General features: G+C 37.7%; 2 protein-coding genes across 3 annotated transcripts in view; one reads left to right on the top strand and one right to left on the bottom strand.

Moving 5' to 3' along the window:
- The window catches only part of LOC110983942 (DCC-interacting protein 13-alpha-like), a 28155-nt gene extending 23612 nt beyond the window's left edge, over positions 1-4543 (top strand). For both annotated transcript variants that reach the window (XM_022243645.2, XM_087135587.1), the window contains one exon: positions 102-4543. In XM_022243645.2, coding sequence (XP_022099337.1) covers positions 102-560 — 459 coding nt within the window. In that variant the 3' untranslated portion in view covers positions 561-4543. The remainder of the gene's footprint in view (positions 1-101) is intronic.
- LOC110983945 (uncharacterized) lies at positions 3959-17899 on the bottom strand. The gene is made up of 9 exons (XM_022243648.2): positions 17582-17899; positions 14128-14191; positions 11122-11205; positions 8649-8713; positions 8408-8511; positions 8003-8154; positions 7288-7493; positions 6654-6743; positions 3959-5508 (listed from the first exon to the last, which is right to left on the bottom strand). The coding sequence occupies exons 1-9, from the start codon at positions 17696-17698 to the stop codon at positions 5392-5394; spliced, it is 999 nt and encodes a 332-aa protein (XP_022099340.2). The 5' UTR covers positions 17699-17899; the 3' UTR covers positions 3959-5391.
- Between the last annotated feature and the right edge of the window lie 2510 nt (positions 17900-20409).

Below are 20409 nucleotides of genomic sequence, written 5' to 3' on the forward strand. Positions count from 1 at the left end.
GCCAATACAGGGCTTGAATGTTATTCAAAGTTAGTAAAAACTGTTACTATATTCTAGAGGTAATATGTTTATTTCTTTTTGCTCTGGTTTGGTTTTTCTAGGGAGACTCATCAAACTTAGTGTTAGAAGCACCAAGTAACCCACCAGTTAATCGGTACAATCAACCACCGTTCCACAGCAGGCACCAGGGCCAAATACTATCACCACAACCAGACCAACAGGTATTGCAGCCTGGTCAAACCCAGTTGCAGCTTGACCAAACCCAGTTACAACCCAGCCAAGCCCACAGTCTACCACAGTTACAACAGAACCAGCCTCCAACACATCCCAGTCAACCTGCTGGGTTCATACCGGTCTACACAATGCCTTCAGTGGATCAGCACAGTAACCAACAACCAACAGGGCCAGCTTACAACTCCAATGGGAACAACAGCACCTATGGTGGCTCAGCCTGCTCTCTCCAGGGTCCCATTGCAAGTGGACTGGAAGGTTTGAATCTTGGGCATGGTTTAAGAGGAAGAGTCGATAGCTTGAAACTAGCTGATGAGTCAGATGCCTAGAGGTATAGTGGCTTGAATTAGTAGGTAAGCAGCTCACTTTGAGGCTTTGTTCACTAAGTCATGTTTTGCTCTATCACCGAAGACAAGGCAGTTTGTTTCCTATCTGTAGAATAGGATGGACTGACTACTGAAGATAAATAAAATCTTTTGTTCCCCCATCTTTCTTTCATTGTAAAGTAAAAAAAACAGGCACATGTCTACACATCAGTACATAGGTTAGCATTATACAGTACATCACAATCTGTACACAAAGCAAAGACTGAGCATAACAGCATCACATGCCATTCACTTGTCTCCATCCTAAAGGAGTGCAGCCTAACCAAATTGAATAACTGCATAGTTAACACGCATGTGCACTAAAAGCAGAAATGTAGTCATTTCTTGGCCACCGGAGTTTGGATGAGGCTCAGTGACAGTTTTGTGCCTGAATTATCAATTTATCTGTATTATTGTAAATGAAGACATGGCAGTGATCGATGATATTCGTTCATGTGTTACAGATTATCCATGCAGATCTCTATAGTTTGGTGCTTTGGCTATTGGTTAATATATTCAGAGTGCATATTTTTGGAGTTACCAGCTAGATGTTTTTGTTAAATAACTGGATTTTATTCTGAACAGCCACATATATTTTGTATCTTGAGAAAATGGAAAAAAAATGTAAATATTTAAGCACAGGTGTTAACATGATGCAAGAAAAAAGTTACCCCAAGGATTAAAAAATCCATTCCACACATCAATAAACAAGTTTGTACACAACTTCAACATGGATCTCTTCTATCTTAACCCGTTGTGCAAGCTGAGTAACCCCCTTCGGTTCTGTACATAGCTTTCTATCGTGGAAAACTTTCAACACTTACTTGAGGGCAAATGCAATCAAGGACCATAGTTAACCATAGTTCAACCATCGAAGGACACAGGAGTTTGAACTGCCCAGGCTATAACATCTGGCCAAGTACCGCTTTCTGGCATGCCCAGAACATGTATGTCCATATCAAGAGCACTGCGAATGCTTACCACGCACCATCTGTTTCATATCCATGAAACCCATTTGTACCCTATGATCGCCGCCGCAATTTGTTGATGGTAATCTGCATCCTTAAAAACTTTGCGCACTGAGTTATAGGAAATTGAATATTCGTGTCTTTGTTAGTGGTTGGTATGATCTCTTATCATCAAATTTAATGCTTGTGCAGTTGCTTGTATTACGCTGTGTGCCCTAAATGAACATGCGCAGTCATTACCCTTAATCCTAACCCTCCTCAATCCTTCACCTGTTGGAGGACTGAGGAGTGTTGGGGTTAATGAGCTCTCTCTTCTGGAGTTATTGTGGGAATAAATAGCCCCATTGTTTACAAGATTTTGTGTTTAGTTTGAATCATTGTTATTATGGCATTTGAACAAAAGTGTATTTTACGAGATTCCATGATCACTCCCCAGATGAAATGGCACATTTTGTTCCTTATGTACTTAGCTTTCCAGTAGTGGCCAACATTTTGTTGGCCAGTCTTAGCCAAATTCATACCAAGTCTTTGAACACCAATGTATTGAGGGAGGAGAATAAAGTTACAAACTCTGCATGGATAATGGAACAGTGGATCAACATTTTTTTCACGATGGTGAAAGTAGGGCTAATGATATTTAATAATATTTAATTACAAGTATTGCTAGGATATTACTGGCCCCACTTGTCCGGCTAAGATGCGGGGCAGTAAGTGGGTATTTTTGGAATGTTTTCTTTTATTCATCTGACTCAGCAGCAACAATCATTGAACACTTTGAAGTGCCAGAGTTGCAACTGCTTCCTTTTCCTTCCTCCATGGTTCAACTAACTCTGATTGAACAACCACTAGTCAACAATGGTTGGACTAGTCATCTATTCCTGACTAGCTTACCAAGGTCAATCCCGCCGTTGGTTGCCATAGTTGTTAATAGCACAGTGCAAAGACGACTAGACGAACAGTATGTCGCTAGTAAACAATCATTTGCACTGTTCTTTATTATTTTGCCCTCCCTATGGCTACATTTTCTCCCTATAGGCCTAAATGACAAACAGTTGACTAGAGTCATTTGCACTTCATTGCCCATGTGCCAAGTGCATCACAGACAACCACAAGCTTACTGGTCCTTGATCAAACTAGCCCTGAGTTTACAGACACATGTATATTCCGACATTTACTGCGAGGACCAAAAATTTTGTAGGGACACTTTAACCATGCTTTCATGCACAACACCTTGATTCTTTTATTCTAGCTACAGAATCTCCCTCTATCCCAGTCAAGGACAAAAGGGCATATACTCCTTGTATTTGTCTCATATGTACTTAACCATATGCTACTGGGTCTAATTTGAAGTTGCATGATGTATTCCCAGGGGATTTCCAAATTTTCTGTTTTCAAGATTCTTCAAAAATTCATAACTTAATTTACTGAATGTTTACACCCACACGAACGACTGTCTGGTGGCTAGTATAATGTGACAGACATCTATTGATGCCCAAGTATTTCAAGATAGTATGCCCAAGATAGCCCAGATTGTGCGTAGTTACATAATTTTCTTTTGATCCCGAAACTGGCCCAGTGCGCTGCTGGCATCTTTTCAAATGCGGAACAGATTAGCGTGCAGCGGTATTGTATCGCTCATCTCTGGAGCGCTTTTGTCCCCGGTGGTAATCTGCTCGTGCTGCATGCCACAAACAGTGGTATAATCTTTCAAAACAATGATGGATTTCTTCCACTATTGACAACTGAAGAAATGTTGGCAATTACCAGCAGCCCTGTCTTTTGTTCCAACTACTATCTTTTGTTACAAGGCCAAACTCCTTTGCGTACAAAGCCCAACATCACCAGTTCCGGGCACCCAGGCACCCTTGCACGAAGTGGTCAAGTCTGTCCTGGAAATTATACACATAGAATAACCTTAATTAACTCTTGGATCACAAATTCTGATTTAATAAGCGGGGCCAGCTTAAACCCAATCAACAGGTTGTGCATCCATTTGTATTCTACCTTAATGTACAGCTGCAGCGTTCCTACAATCCACATTGTGGCCTTAGTTTTAGGGTAATATATTACTCAGAATTCATGGAAAGGTCTAGTGTGGAGCTTGATTTCTTCATCCTGAAAATGCTGTTGTAGTTTAGCATCTTGCATTACTCTTGCATCAAGCTGTTTGGAGCATGTGTCTTTAAATGTAGATATACCTCAGTTTGTTTAGATGTTTGTGTCTTAATTTTTATATTAATAGTTTATCACTATCAAGACTGAGTGAAAATTGTACCTCAGGATGGCAGAAATTTCAGTTATTGAATAAGTTTTTCCCAGGAATATGCTTTAACTTTTTGCACAGTCAAGACCAAGAGGTAGAATTATACAAATATAAAACTATATACAAAGTCATAAAATGAGAAACTGTCAATTTAATACTGCAATGTCTATACAAAAAGTATACATTGTATTTAATCAAATCAAATGTAATCTGAAGTTAAGTAAAAGCACTCTTGGTTAACAACTGTCTCTGTAGATAATCCAGCGTGTGAAGCAGTGCAACTGATCTGTACTCAAATTGAAATGTTGCATTGAAATAACAGAGATGTAAACTCTAGAAACTATAGATGTGGAGTAATTAGGTTGTCAGTTGTCTGGCTGCTTTTGGGGTCTACTCAGACTCGGTCACAAATGTGTGAAACACAATTATAGTCTAGCTGTTTCTGCTTTTCAAAAGCATATAAAATTTATTTTCTGTTTGTAAAATAAATGTTATAAGACTTCTGGCCAGTGTTTATTACAGTAAGCAATGCTTAGATCCTCAGTAATGTGTAGATACACGTAAATGTATACAATGTAGCATTGATATATAAACTTTTATGCTGTTAGTGATGGACTACATTGTGCCTCTTACATGGTCATCTAAATATTTGCAAAATCTGATGTATACATTATACATGGCGATATAAATTTAATAAAGTCTTCACAATTATTTTATGGGGAAGGTTTCGCCTATGTATTTCATAGTGAGACTACCGGTAACTCTTCTTGTGAATAGTCTCTGTTCAAGACTGCATACTGTAAGTAATACAATGGTAAGACTGCCGAAGTTTCCTTCCTATATGTGTACATGTACTTTCTTTTACCAAGGGATTACTCAGAATTGAGTCTAAACTGTTTTTCAACATTATTATAAAATCAGCATTCAAGAATTTCCAACAAGTCTTTTGAATGAATTTTGAAAGGTCATTTAGAGTGCCAAGTTGGTTACATATCTGCATGCCTAATAGGTTTGCCAGAACACAAATGACAAAAACCACACAAATGGCCTGTAAAAATGCAGTAGGCTATCTGCCAAGTAAATCTGTTTGCTTTCTTGCCAACAGCAAAGCAGAGCCTGATTTTCTAAGACATATAAAAATTGATGTGGCAAGTCATATCCTAACCTCTGTACTTCATACATGTATTGCTGTTTGCTGAGGAAATCAGGTCCTAGCCTTTCAGTGATGACATGTGCTGGACCTACTAGCTAATGCACTTATTACAGATCTTATCCTGGCCCAGGAATATCCCTTCTTGCAATGAGCTTCTTTCCTCCTTTTAATTGAATGACTTTTTGCTGGAGATTAAAGGGCATAAATTGCTTATTTTTCTCGAGTGACTTAAAAGACTTAACTTTGACATGAACCACTCCTGAATTTCCAAATCTTGAACTCATTTAGAGGAATAGCTCTCCAAAAAAGCATTCAACTGTAACTTTGGTTTAAGTTCAAAATTTATTGGCTGAAACCCTGTTAAATAATTCATCTCTGTCCTGATCCACTACTGAATCCTTGGTAGAGGTGTCACCTTTTTAGGCATGTCTCCAGTGTTTCGGCCAGCTTAATCAAAGCCTTTGTAGCCGGGGAGTCAGGGTACTCTTCGAAGATGCTCTGTCCTGCCTCACAGCATGATGTTAATCTCTGTAACAGTGGAATGTGCACAGAAGTATTCAGACAAAATGAGGCCTGCCTTTGGGTAAAGTCAATTTGAAAGAAACCAGTTAAAATGTTAAAAGTTCCAATACATGTACTTTTGTACCGTCCAAAAAGCTGAAATTCACAGTCGGCGTCTAAACAAAAAAAGCTGAATTCTCACACCCCTGAAGAAAGGTTCCCCGGTACTCCAATAGAAGAATTTCATTTTAGAGCCAACTGAATCAATTTAGTGCCAAAGGTAACAAATATAGTGTGTTATGACAAACATAAATGCTCCCACCAAGCCCATGCCTAAACCCATGACTTTCATTTGTGATCTCAAAACATCCATTGAGGGAGACCATTTCTTTTTACCACAGTGACCTTGGGCATTAACATGTAAAACCCAAAATCAATTGGTTTCCCAAGGACACCAACACCAACCCACATACCAAGTTGAAAGTCAATATATCCAGTTCTTCTCGAACTCAGGTGGCAAACCTATTTGGTTTTTTTAACTATTAAATGGCCGTAACCTTTGATCTACAGGGTCCAAAGTTGCATACACACTTGTTACACAATACCTGACTAAAATAAACACTATGGTCAAGTTCACCCCTTGGCATAGGGGATTTACACAGGGTTAAAGATTTCTAGTCATATAGTCAATAGAATCACTTAAAAGATGGTGGGGAAAAATCATTTATGTACTTAATCTGGTCCATGTAGATCCCAAACAATGCATTATTTCAACCTTTCACATGAAAAGGTGGCAGAACCTTCAAGCAAAGCAGTGTGTGTATTCTGACAAGCTTATTCAAATACATCAAGTAACGCACTAAGTACACTGAAAGCAATCATGCAAATCGTAATCAGTTCCTTTTCCCCTTACTGTGATGCACACAACTGGTGGTCTGTACATTTCTATGCCTTTCACAGCAGTGCATAGTCAATAAAGAATGGATGACTGTCTGCAATATAACATGTGCGAGGTCTACATCATGAAGATAAATATTTACTTATTTGCTCGATTTGAGGCACAGGCTTGGTGCCATACTATAGGCCTAGCTGTCAATTGCTCCTGCAGCACAACATAACCCAATAAGTAGTCATGACATGAAATCTCAGACCAGTCTCCCTCAAGCACTTACAGGGTCAAGGGGGATTTTGCCAAGATACTTGAGGTTGAATTCTTGAGCTAACTCTTCAACACCACCCACAGGAAACAAATTTGTTTCCTCCTAAGAACAAACAAAAATCAAGCAAAGGTATTTAAATCATGTAAAACACATTAAAGAGCAAAGATTCAAAATGTCACAGCAAACTCTGAACCTATCAGAGAAGGTACATGTATGTGTTTTGATATGGATCCAACTTACACTTGTTCACATTTGAATAATAAGCTCTGTCTCTCTTTTTTCTCAAATTACGCTGTACCGACAGTTTCCATGATGACATTCCAATGTGTAAATTTTATAAAGCTTAATTAAGCTATTATACCATCACCCAGTGAAGAATTCAAAATTTATCATTTTAAAAAGGAAACAATGCTGAATTCGGATAGTAAGGACATCCAGTTGCAATTAGTGTGACGTTACTTCAATTTAAACCACGCCCACGGCACATACAGCTCCATGGAACTGGGGAACTGGAAGGTAACATGCAACTTGAGTGCTCATCCAATGGAAGCATGCAATCGGTGTGTGCACTTGTATGAAAAAATCACTTGCACGCCGCATAAACAAAAGCATGAAGATAAACCATTTGATTCGATTTTATTTCAACCTGGCAGCAAGGGCAGACAAATCCACTCATGTTCTCAACAACCCCAAGGATCTTCAGTCCCATCTTGCGACAGAAGGTGATCTCTTTGCGGACAGTTGCTATGGCAACCAGCTGGGAGGTAGTCACAATGAGGGCACCGTCTGGGTTCACGTTCTTCAGGACCTTCACCACTGTGAGGTGCTCGTCACTCGTTCCTGGCGGGGTGTCTAAATGATGATGGGATTATTTTCACATAACAGGCCACTCTTTCTGTAGAGGTTTAATGTCACTGTATAAAGCATGCTTTCATTAAATATAAAAGGTCTTTCAAAGCTATAAATAGCATAACTCCTTGCTGCCATCAAAACTCATGAAAGTGAATGAAGGGTGTGCTTCTACAAAGTATATTAAAGTTTAATCAAGATCATGTGTGGTTAAAAGCAAATGTTAAAATTCACCTCGCAAACTGAACCGAAAAAAAATCATTATTTAATCTCTGGAGGCACACACTTATCGTTGCTAAGGCATAATATTCAAACGAGGTTGTCCAATTAAACAGCCATGATGACACTCACACTGCCATATTTCATTCAAACGATTTATTCTTTGACCTCAGATTGCTGTTCTGTTTAAGGATTAAGGAAATGTGACTTCCTCAACAGTCTCTCAACAAGACTTTTACTACTTTTGCAACCAGAGAAATTCTTTAAAACAATCCACAGAGATCTTGACTGACCAAAAACAAGGCAGTCCAAACGGCCCCAGAATGTGTCTTTTAGAAACCTCTTGATGAGTTGTGTCTTACGCGGTCCTCTCCACACCACAGCACTGTCTGTTTGCTGAAGTAAAGAACCGACAGACATGACCTTGATGTGTCCAAGCGGGGACCTGGAGAGATTATATCATGACACCATCAGAACATTTGTTTTACATTAAAAAATGACGACCTTCACAAATTTATTTGCAATATTTTGTTGGATTTCTACTCCATAGATAATTCAGTTGGAGGGGCAAGAGCCAATATATTCAGTACTTTTCAGAAGTCACAAAGGGAGACGTACGATACAAGTTTGCAGTGACCAATCAAACTGTTTCAATAAAGCAAATTTTTTGAGAATACATTTTTCTTATAAACACGTACTTGAGTGGTGTCCAACCCCACTGGGTGTTGACCACTGTTTGATTTTCAACAGCCATTAACTGTGGACAGCTCGGTCCACAAACATCAACGTCCACAAGTCCAACCTAAAATTTAAAAAAATAAAATCAAATTGTCTCTGAACTTCATATGAACGATGTTAAACACTGCCATAATTCCAGTCCAATCTATGTGTCTAAGAACATCTATATTCATAATATCACAAATCACTGCTTAAGGTTACCTTGTTAGGATGCAACTTTGCCAAGGCCATTGACAGAGTGGCAGCTAAACTTGACTTGCCAACACCTGTAAAAACAAAATTACAGTTATAAGTTAATCAAATATTATTTTTAATCATAAACAAGCTTGATCAAGCAGAGAGAAAATAATCTTCCATTTTAAACGTTCCCTTTTTATTTTAAAAAAATTCTAAATAAGCCTTTTGCGAGTTTAATTTCAAAACATAAGCTCTTTAAATTCACATGGGCATAATTTATATTTTCCATACTAAAGACACCGTTGCTATACCTTATGATTCAGGGCAAGCTTTTGCTTAGTTACATAAGAGATGCTTTTCACCAATACACTGTTTTCAAGGGATAAGGAGGGCACAATGGAAGAAGTCATTACACAGATGGTGGATACTATGCAAAAGCTTGCAACAGTGTCTTTCGTCTGGGGAATTCAAATTGTTATGTTGATGTGCAATCAGATAACTCAGTGTGCCAGATTTCACTCAAATTTAACTTGCAAAAGGTTTATTCTGATCCAACTATGGCAATCTTACATTTTATTTTCAGCAATGTCGCTGTATGTCAATTTGGCTGTTGTCAACATTTTCAGCAAACAATTTTGCAAACTAATTCAAAGAAGTAAAATTATTTAAGGCCAAACACTGTGCTTGGAATTCCTAATTGAATGCATTTCCTCCCATAGATTTTCACACTATAGCATTTGCTTCACCTGCTAAGAGAGCTTGATCCTCTGATTCTACATATTGACATTAGTAATAGATCTATTGTACTGACCTCCTTTGCCCACATTGACATTGGTAATAGACCTTTTGTACTGACCTCCTTTGCCCACATTGACATTGGTAATAGACCTTTTGTACTAACCTAGGTTGCCCTCATTGACATTGGTAATAGATCTTTTGTACTGACCTCCTTTGCCCACATTGACATTGGTAATAGATCTATTGTACTGACCTCCTTTGCCCACATTGACATTGGTAATAGACCTTTTGTACTAACCTAGGTTGCCCTCATTGACATTGGTAATAGATCTTTTGTACTGACCTCCTTTGCCCACATTGACATTGGTAATAGATCTATTGTACTGACCTCCTTTGCCCACATTGACATTGGTAATAGATCTATTGTACTGACCTCCTTTGCCCACATTGACATTGGTAAATAGACCTTTTGTACTAACCTAGGTTGCCCTCATTGACATTGGTAATAGACCTTTTGTACTGACCTCCTTTGCCCACATTGACATTGGTAATAGACCTTTTGAAATGTCCTCCTTTGCCCACATTGACATTGGTAATAGACCTTTTGTACTGACCTCCTTTGCCCACATTGACATTGGTAATAGACCTTTTGTACTGACCTCCTTTGCCCACATTGACATTGGTAATAGACCTTTTGAAATGACCTCCTTTGCCCACACTTTTTGACATTGGTAATAGACCTTTTGTACTGACCTCCTTTGCCCACATTGACATTGGTAATAGACCTTTTGTACTGACCTCCTTTGCCCACATTGACATTGGTAATAGATCTTTTGTACTGACCTCCTTTGCCCACATTGACATTGGTAATAGATCTATTGTACTGACCTCCTTTGCCCACATTGACATTGGTAATAGACCTTTTGAAATGACCTCCTTTGCCCACACTTTTTGACATTGGTAATAGACCTTTTGTACTGACCTCCTTTGCCCACATTGACATTGGTAATAGACCTTTTGTACTGACCTCCTTTGCCCACATTGACATTGGTAATAGACCTTTTGTACTGACCTCCTTTGCCCACATTGACATTGGTAATAGACCTTTTGAAATGACCTCCTTTGCCCACACTTTTTGACATTGGTAATAGACCTTTTGTACTGACCTCCTTTGCCCACATTGACATTGGTAATAGACCTTTTGTACTGACCTCCTTTGCCCACATTGACATTGGTAATAGATCTTTTGTACTGACCTCCTTTGCCCACATTGACATTGGTAATAGATCTATTGTACTGACCTCCTTTGCCCACATTGACATTGGTAATAGACCTTTTGTACTGACCTCCTTTGCCCACACTTTTTGACATTGGTAATAGACCTTTTGTACTGACCTCCTTTGCCCACATTGACATTGGTAATAGACCTTTTGTACTGACCTCCTTTGCCCACATTGACATTGGTAATAGACCTTTTGTACTGACCTCCTTTGCCCACATTGACATTGGTAATAGACCTTTTGTACTGACCTCCTTTGCCCACATTGACATTGGTAATAGACCTTTTGTACTGACCTCCTTTGCCCACATGGACATTGGTAATAGATCTATTGTACTGACCTCCTTTGCCCACATTGACATTGGTAATAGACCTTTTGAAATGACCTCCTTTGCCCACACTTTTTGACATTGGTAATAGACCTTTTGTACTGACCTCCTTTGCCCACATTGACATTGGTAATAGACCTTTTGTACTAACCTCCTTTGCCTGAAATGATTAGTATCTTATGTTTGATGGCATTCATTCTCAGGTCAATCATCTCTTGGTCGGGGTCTGCTCCACCTGGAAACAGCAAGAAGAATCAACCAAAGTTGAAAGGTAACTTTAGACCCTGACAGAAGCATGAACAGCCAAAATTTTAGAAAATGGCACATTTTTGAGTGGTAACAACCCATGAAACCTGTCCAGTGAACAAACTAAAGTTAAAATGTGCAGCAAAAGTAGCAGTTGGGCAGTTCCACAGAAACATCAACCTCTGGGCCAAAATTTCAAACTGGTCCAAGTGTGACAAATTATTTATCATTTTAAAGCTTATGGTGTATACTTTCATGAAACATACTTCACTTCTACCAACATTTAATAATTTGGCTTCTATATGACACTGAAAAATTGGTTTTAAATACCAAGAAATTGGGGAAAATATTTCCTCTCTGAAAGATTGTCTGTTTTTTAGCCTGATAATAATTTTTTTGTTCCAATTTTGTTACAGTTTGAAGAGTGCCCCAATAAGTAAACAATGACAGAAATGAATTTTCATTTTCCTTTTGAAATTCTATGTATTGTCTTATTTTATAACACTTACTTTTCTCATGTATGTCCGACACCAAAATGACATAGTTTTTTTTTATCCCCTCAGTGCACCCTTTAGCAAAAGACTGCCAAATTGACAATACAAAGCACAATGAGTTCCTTCTTTCTAGACATTAGCTTAACTCCCCCAATTATTTTTTCAAATACTCAAAAATTGTGGAATCAGATGTGTACGTCCGACACCCTGTACGTCTGACACTGTCAGAACCATGCATTGCTGACAATGCAATGTTTTTACACTGTACAGAAACCACTACCACCTCATTTGCATACATGGAAATGAGGCCCTAACATTTTGTAAAAGTACCAAATAGGCTTCACTTTTGTTTTTTACTAATTTGCATAAATTTGACTATTTGGACATACACATCCTAATAAGGTTATAATCAGGGCCCAAAGCCATTCCACATGTGTCATGTGTGGACAAACATGTGCTTTGCATGTATTCAGAAGTAAGTCATGTCAGTGTGAACTTTGATGAAGACAAGTAAAGTTCTAGGTGTTGTATACATGTACATGTAATCCACATCAAGAAAGAAGAATTTTCAAAGACTAAACATACATGTAGGAGTGTTTTTTATACCTTTGTTCGAGGTACATGTAAAATCAGTTGGTTTCACTTTGTGTTGCTTGAAGCATTAAAGGGGGTGTTCCACTTGTATGCTTTCCATGGCATATACATGCACAGTACATATCATGAAACATACAATGTAAGATTGTAGTTTTAAAAGCATTATGCCATTAGTCTTAAATTTCAGTGAAAAGGATAATCTCTCAGCCTAATTGCCAGCCCAATCCTTTGATTTTTCAATCATCTAAAAGAAGGGTATATAAACATCTACCCATTTAGCTTCTTTTGGGGTTTTACATGTGTACTATAACCTGTGAAGTGTGAATTGGAAATCTTTAAAATTGCAGCTTAGTCCGCACGCAGCATTTGTCATACAAAAATATTTAATTTCATGTTCTAAGACCAAAAGACCTTACAGGTACATGTACATGTATGCAATTGTCTTTTAATTTGATTTATTTATCTAAAGGATTGTCAACTGTAGAAAACTTTTTTTAGTTTGAATGTCTGACAGTACATGACTTGTTTAAATGAGCAAAATTTGCATAAATACTTCTAGACAATATTTTCCTTCATACTGTTTCATTGAATACCCCATCATCCAATTCCTTTCTAGTTGCTTTTGATGATTTTGTATGGCTTGGCATTTTCTTTTGCTTTGGAAAGTTTACTAAAGCCTTCATGAAGGTAGAAAAATGAGACAAGCTTGGGTTTGAACTGATTACCTTCTATTCTGAAAAGTCAGTTTGGACGTGTACGTCTGACACCAAAAAATGTATGTCCAACACCAATATAATACATGCTTTATCTGAAAGTCACAACAAGATAAAAATGTGTCTTGCCTTGAAGTTTATTAACAAGGGTCTGCTAAAACTAAACACAGGAAAACTACATCTTCAGGTCCTAGCAATTCACAGAGTTTGTGATAAAACAATGGAAACTCAAAAAATTAACTTCCTCTTGAGTACCTGCGACACCATGGTGTTATGAACCAGTTTCTACAAGGATAATAATTCTGAGTGAGAAATTTTGTTATTAAATGAATGTACCAACTAGCTAATGTCTTTTATCAAAATCAAAATCTGCTCATGATCAAAATCAAAAAACAAGAAACCTCTGTCAGTATGCAGGTTACATGTGGGTTGAATAGTGCAGCCTGCAGAACATCATGAAGTGATACAGGATACAGTGCACAGTATGGCAGGGGTGATATTGGGGATGAAGAGAAATCTACCAAACATCCAGAAGCAAAAATCAAACAATAAATATAGTAGTTTGAATTTTCAAAGCTTCAATAGCCAACAGGCATAAAATCTCTCCCAAAAGGCTATCCAAAAACCTCAAGAGATCACGACAAATCACACCTCTGGTAAGGTAGCATGGACCATACCTAGTGTGGACCATACCTAGATGTCCACACAGAGCAAGAAGGGACATTTCACCTTCTGTGAAAAAAATAGGTTGAAAGGCATTGGGGTAATGATTATCTGGCAAAGGAAGAACAGTCAAGGACGCTTTTTTCTAATCCAGCTGAATATCATGTTCACAATTCAAGAAAAGTGAGTATGTTAGCTGTGTTTTCTTAACTGCACAAAAACAAAAGAATATCCACACTACATGTAGGTATGGAGGATAAACATGGGTTTGATATAGCAACAGGTATGATATAGCAACAGGTGTGATATGTTTGTGTATGTCAGCAAGTTTAGTATGTCATTTGCATGTACTGGAACTGTTCCCGTTTGTAGTTCCACAAACTCATGGATACAGTCCAAAAATCCCAGCTAGAGGGTAAATTATGCTGACAAATTATTTCCAGTCACCTTGCTGTTGGCACAACATTTGCCCTGGACATCCCTTGCACACATCAGCTCTTCCAGCTAACGACTACAATATAAGCAACAAGTAGAAAATCAGCATTAGTGCTGTGCGTAATTGATTAATTTTATCACTTTTTCGTTTTAATCCAAGGTACTGGAAGGTTGTTTTGAAAAGGAGAAGCAAAGTACACATAAGAGATTTCCTACACAACATTGCACAATCAAGCCATTGTGCAGATTGACAGATGGTGCCCAACACGTACATGTACATTTCACTGTCAATACCTAATGGCTTTTCAGAACAGATGACAACCATTTTACTTTAACAGTTAATGACCAAGTTTACTTCAAAGATGTACAGTATGCCACACTAAATGCAAAACAGGTAACCAGCCTACTTTCTGCTGATTTGGTCTTTAAGGGTATGAAAAAATGAGGCTGCATCTGAATCTCTTGTCTAGAGCTAGGTCTAGGTCTTTGCTCCATAGGAAATGCATGGAGACGCACAGATAATAGACCAAGCCGTAGCTCTGGAAGCCCGTTTTGGACACAGCCTAAGACATGCTTAATTCTGTGGGTGTCTACTAGCAGACCCAGGGGACTGCAGCAGGAGTCATGACCCATTCCAGAGGAGCAGAAAAAGGGTTGTTTCTGAAGAATAATAAGACTTTTCTTTCTTCCAAATGTAAACAAACTTGGGATGATTGTAGCACTGGGGCTCTAGTACAAAACAGGTCACTGGAACAGCCCAATGGGACCATCAAAGGACCATACAGATAACATAATGGAATGTATTAGAAATATTTTTAGGTCTGTGCTAAATAACCAAATGATTATCTAATATTTGATTAGCATTTTTTATACTTGAATATTCCTATGCAAAATTCATGAAAAAAGGGAGAACTTTCTTCTTTAAAATGAGAAAAGTTGCACTATGGGGCTTGTTTAAAGCAGATTTCAGACACGTCAAGGCAGGTGATATGCTCACTTGTCCAATCCATCCTACAACATAGAAATAATAAACATGAATGTGCCAATTAAAATAGTATTCTTTATGATAATGATGTATTGATGCAAACGTTGGTGAAATAAAATGTGATCTTCATGACAATCTTTCAACTTGAAATCAAATGACTGAAGGACCGAGGAGAAAGATCGCTGCAGAAAAAAATAGAATTGTATGAAGTCTCTCGGCAACCACAAATTGTGGCATCGGAGACATTTTCTTATAGGGACAATAATCTTTGATTAATCGTGACTGGAGATAGTTTTAAAAGCGAGAAGCTATTATAGTGATTATAATATACAATTGTGTACATTAATGCGACTGATTTTGTATTTTGGTTTATTCATCAACAATCTTCCGGCTGGTGCGGACCGAACATTCGATTGAATTGAAGGTCAAATATTCAAAAAGTCAATTATTTGAATTGACTCAGCCCTAACATTTTACTAAAATCCTTGAAATTGCTCAATTGTATTTCAATTAACGTTATTTCAAATTTTGTTCTACTTTAATCTGTACCGGTATTTCTGGGCCTTTTTGGTTTTGTACTTATGAGCAAAACTGTAACATACATTGTAATCTGAGGTAATGAACTTCAAATTTATGGGCCATTCTTTGGACTTTTGAACCCTTTTTGAAAATAATGAAGTTGGTGATATTAACTGTTTATCATTAGTATTAGTATTAAAGAAAGTGATGCTTGAAGTTACTGAAGCCACATTTTTTTCGTTTACAGACAGGCACATCTACTTTGCATGAATTACTATTAATTTGATTTTTGTATTCAAAATAGCCTTTTTATCCCTAACTTTAATGTCATGACTTTTTAGCACGCACTTTTATTTATCATCATTTGCCTGTTGTGATGAGTGTCTTTGACTTACATTTTGTGTCAGAAGTAGTCAATAATTAATGAAGAAATTAAGGACTTGTGTCACAGAAGTAACTAAAATATGGAGAGTTTATACTATGTGCAACTGATCAGGCATTACCTCAATTATGGGCAAACTTTGTTTCAAAAGCTCATTTTATCACGCCTTCTACATGTACATAATGTCCATTAACTTTACACACTATTAATAAATTTGGCATTAATCAATTAATGTGTCAGTTACAAGTGGACATTTTTGGTATGAATGTGTGATAAACTACACGTATGCATGCACCTCTATGCACAATGTGTGTGCAATGCTTACACATGTACATGTACATGTACACTGTACACATTAGTAGAGCCATGTCAGTCATGTGATCAAAGCATGCTTACTTACTCACATATCATTCGTAATGTCCAACTTCTGTCCAATGATATAACAGGAGTAACTGTGAACCATATGGACATTTGCATGCATGTACATGTACATATGTGCATGTATAGTACATACATGTACATTGTACATGTATAGTTTCTGCCTGCACAAGCAGCAGTTACATGTACCCTGGACTGGAGAGTAATTAGTACTTTATCTATTATTATCTCCATCCAGTAAGTGTGTGTTAAAAAACCTTCATCTGTTAATAAAGATTTCCTTTAGTAGTTTGTGTGTAGGCCTATACATGTATGGTAATAATTCAGTGTGCAACCTTTTATCAGGAATGTTTGTCAAAAGCAAATTTGAGGTTCAAAATTTGAGCATGAAAACATGCAAATTGAACAGTGTCTTGCTGGATTGACAAACATGTACATGTATATCACAATAACACTAACAGTGACCTCACTCATCATGCTTGTCAGGAAAAGCTTGGTCAATATTTAATGTTTAGGCCTATCATGTTACCAGTTACTTCAAATAGTTTTCACAAATCGACGAGTTTAAATATGCACAAAAATTTATTCGAAGGAAAATTCATTGCATGGATCCTTCCTTTAGAGTGACTATGTGGGTCCTAAGGCTAAAAGATTTCTATAATTAAGTTCAAATATGGGGCACAGTTGACCTTTATCCATGTGACAACTTAACTCTTTTCGAGATGGATCAATGTTACTGTACGACTGGTCAATAACTGCGCCACCACCGACCATTTCTAATTTAAATTGTTACATATGTCAACAGGCATAGGTCTACTGTACATACATACATACATACATGTACGGATGCCAGTCATTGTTTCGTACAGTGTACTTCGTATATGGAATTCTTCCCATCGTCTTCATTCAGCGATCAAAGTAAGGATACTTTTGTAGTAATTACGCGATATTACAGTGAACTTCGTATATGGAATTCTTCCCAAGTTCAATTTGAGAGGGAAAACACCAAGTTGTTTAGTTAGAAAACACTTTTCAGAAATTTTCAGACTAGTCTCATACTACATGTATAGGGTTTGTCATGTTTGTGCACAGGGTGTAACGCCTTCAGTATCAGGGGCGTCCGAACTCTTCACGTTATGGGCCTAGCTGGCCAACATAAACTTGTATCTAGGCGTAAATTTTGAACGTCATGTTACACAGACCGTTTCTGAGGGACAACCAACTGCTGTTGCTATGTCCAATTGCTCCTTCGTCTCCATGTTAATTTTTAGTGCAATCCCGTGTCCATCCTCCATGCATGGTGCGATCGGGCAGTACATGTACACACTCAAACGCCACAACAGGTCAATCGTCCTCGCTCGACGTAAAACGATCCGAAGAAAAAAGTCTCATGTCATTCATGCATGTCACTAGGTACACAAGAGTTGGCCATTGGATTGATCTATGGCACTACATGTACATGTACACCAAATACGCGCCCATAGAAAACAGTGCAAAACCGGACGGAAACAGCGCCGCGCCGCCTGTTGACTCTCGATCTCGTGAAGGGTGCAGATCACTTATTCAAGTGAGAATTTCTGGCCAGCTCATTAGCATTAAAAGTGCCCCCGCAGTATCTTTTGAGGAAGGAGATTGTTTGGCCCCAAAAATGGTGAGATTGTGTAAATCGCGGACAGGATGAACTCCTGGGTCTTTGGGCTTTCATATGAGAGCAGAATGGCTAAAAACTACGGTTGAAAATGGTCCTAAGTGCTCTAAAAGTTGAGGGTTGCCACTTGAGAAATGGCTGCAATCAGATTCGGAAAAATCACTTTTCGGGGGGTGATTTTGTTTTGTGAGAATAATTAAAAATGTAATTGGTTAACCCACAAAAATATTGAACAGAAGTTGAAAGATTAGTGACCAGACAAGAATTTCATTTGTGTTTCAAAAATCTCAGGGATGTTGGCGTGCATGTTAATGGGCCCTGAACAGTGCTGATTTTACACTGTTTTCAAAGGGGCTTGAATTAGTGGACTGTACCCTGAAGAGGTTGGCCTCCATTTTTTTTCACTGGAAATTCAAAATTATGGACATAAGATCACTTTTCGTTTCGATTTCATGGGGGTTAGCCACGAAATTTTTTTATTCGCCTTTTAACGACGATACGCCCGAAATAGCAGTAAATTAAAGGAAAAACATGGACAGCAGCTGGCCGTGGTGAGGGTTTGCGGGTTTCTGCGCATGCGTATTTTATAACATTGAGGCATGTTCGGATGTCTTATAAATCAATCTAAATTGTCTTAGCTAAGAAACAGTCTTTAACAAAGATGTTTAAAAGAAAGGGGGTATGTTTGAATTTCGATCTATATATAGCAGACACAAAATTAATGAGCTCGTATTAGTTGTAATAGGCCTATGGGCTGTTTTCTCTTTTTTATATTCCTGAAAATAAGGACTGTATACATTTTAACAGTACTTCATGGGGATGACTGTTTTACAATAATGCAGGTGAATAAAGTCACTCAATGAAAAAGTGCAATCTTCACAGCTGGGTGTACAGTTTACAAGTTAATGATGAAAGCCGAGGATTAAAAAAAAGATTCCATCAACATATTTGCAAGGAATTGATAAAAACTGTAGCATCAGGACAGAAAAACAGCGGAATTTCATTGTGGAGCGGTTTTCATTATTTTTTTCTTTCTTAAAAGCAACAAAGAGCAAAGCTGTATGGCGTAAGTACATGTTGATAGCTCCCTGACATATACTACAAACAAACATTGCACTGGGTACTAAGGTGTTTTTCTCTTCATACACCTCAATTTATTACAGACTGCAGGTCTATAAAGTAAAACTCCTTGGAATTTGTTAGTTTGAGAAACCTCTCTTAATATTTAGATTATCTCTTCGCCAACTAATTGTTATGTAATAAAAAGGAGTGATTCCAGATTTAACAATATATACTGAAACACCAACACAATCCCGAAAGAGTAGAAACAGAGCAGTATTTTACTAAAAAAAAAGTGATATGCAACTTGAATAAGCATAAACATTAATCGTCATAATAGACCAAAAAAAGCTAACAATCTCACGCGTGGGCAAAATTCAGGACATTATGCATCGGCAAGATCAGTTTGATTTCAGTTGATCGTCCACTTTTGGAAGATTAAAGCAAAATTAAAGACCTCAACTCAAAGTTTGTTTCAAATGAGCGACAATACCGATTATAAAGCCAATTAATTAAATTATGACAGATTAACCAATTCAACTACTTGAAAACCCTATTTGAACTGTTCCTGGCACGACCTCATCTGGCACGGACGCACTCTTGTAGGCAGTGTTCCGAACATGGCTTCCCAAATTATTTGTCTTTGCCGAGTGAATACGCCTCAATCAGCAAGTGTTTGTTTTTAAGACTTCTGTGCATAAAGTTAAACAAAACAAATAATGTCAACAAAAAATGAGGGCAAATACCTAAACTGAATAGTTTCAAATAAAAAAATACTAATAATGACGATTAAGGTTCCGAAAATTGAATGGGAACCGAGCATAGCCTTAGGCCTATGCATTTTGTTTGGACCAGTTGTACTGTCCATACATTACATCAAGTTGGCCGTAACAGTGAAACTCAGTGGATGCAGTTCAGCATTTACATGCTTTTACACATTACTAAAGAATTCCTGAGCATGAATATTTCATTTGCCTTAGAAAAATTTAGTACTGTGTCCCTGGTGGACGGCGGAATAGTGAGTAAGGCAGTCAGTGTTGGTGTTAATATTAAGTGGTTGTGTTAGGGTGAATGAAATTTTACGGATTTTTTACCCAATCAAATGTTGCATTCATGTAAATCCTTGGATTGCCTGCAGTAATTGCTATGCATGCTTAAATGTTATCAAGTTTCTTTGTTCCCATCTAAAACTGCTTACACTTATTACTCCCACATTTTCATACACCTTTGATGTAACAGTCGTCAGTCGAAATATAATTATAAGGAAACGTAAAATAACATTGCAAATTTCCGAAATCCAAAATTATTCTGATTGTTTTCCTA

The sequence above is a fragment of the Acanthaster planci genome, linkage group LG04 (genome assembly GCF_054643075.1).
Source record: "Acanthaster planci isolate LZ-2023a linkage group LG04, COTS_SCS, whole genome shotgun sequence".
NCBI lineage: Eukaryota > Metazoa > Echinodermata > Asteroidea > Valvatida > Acanthasteridae > Acanthaster > Acanthaster planci.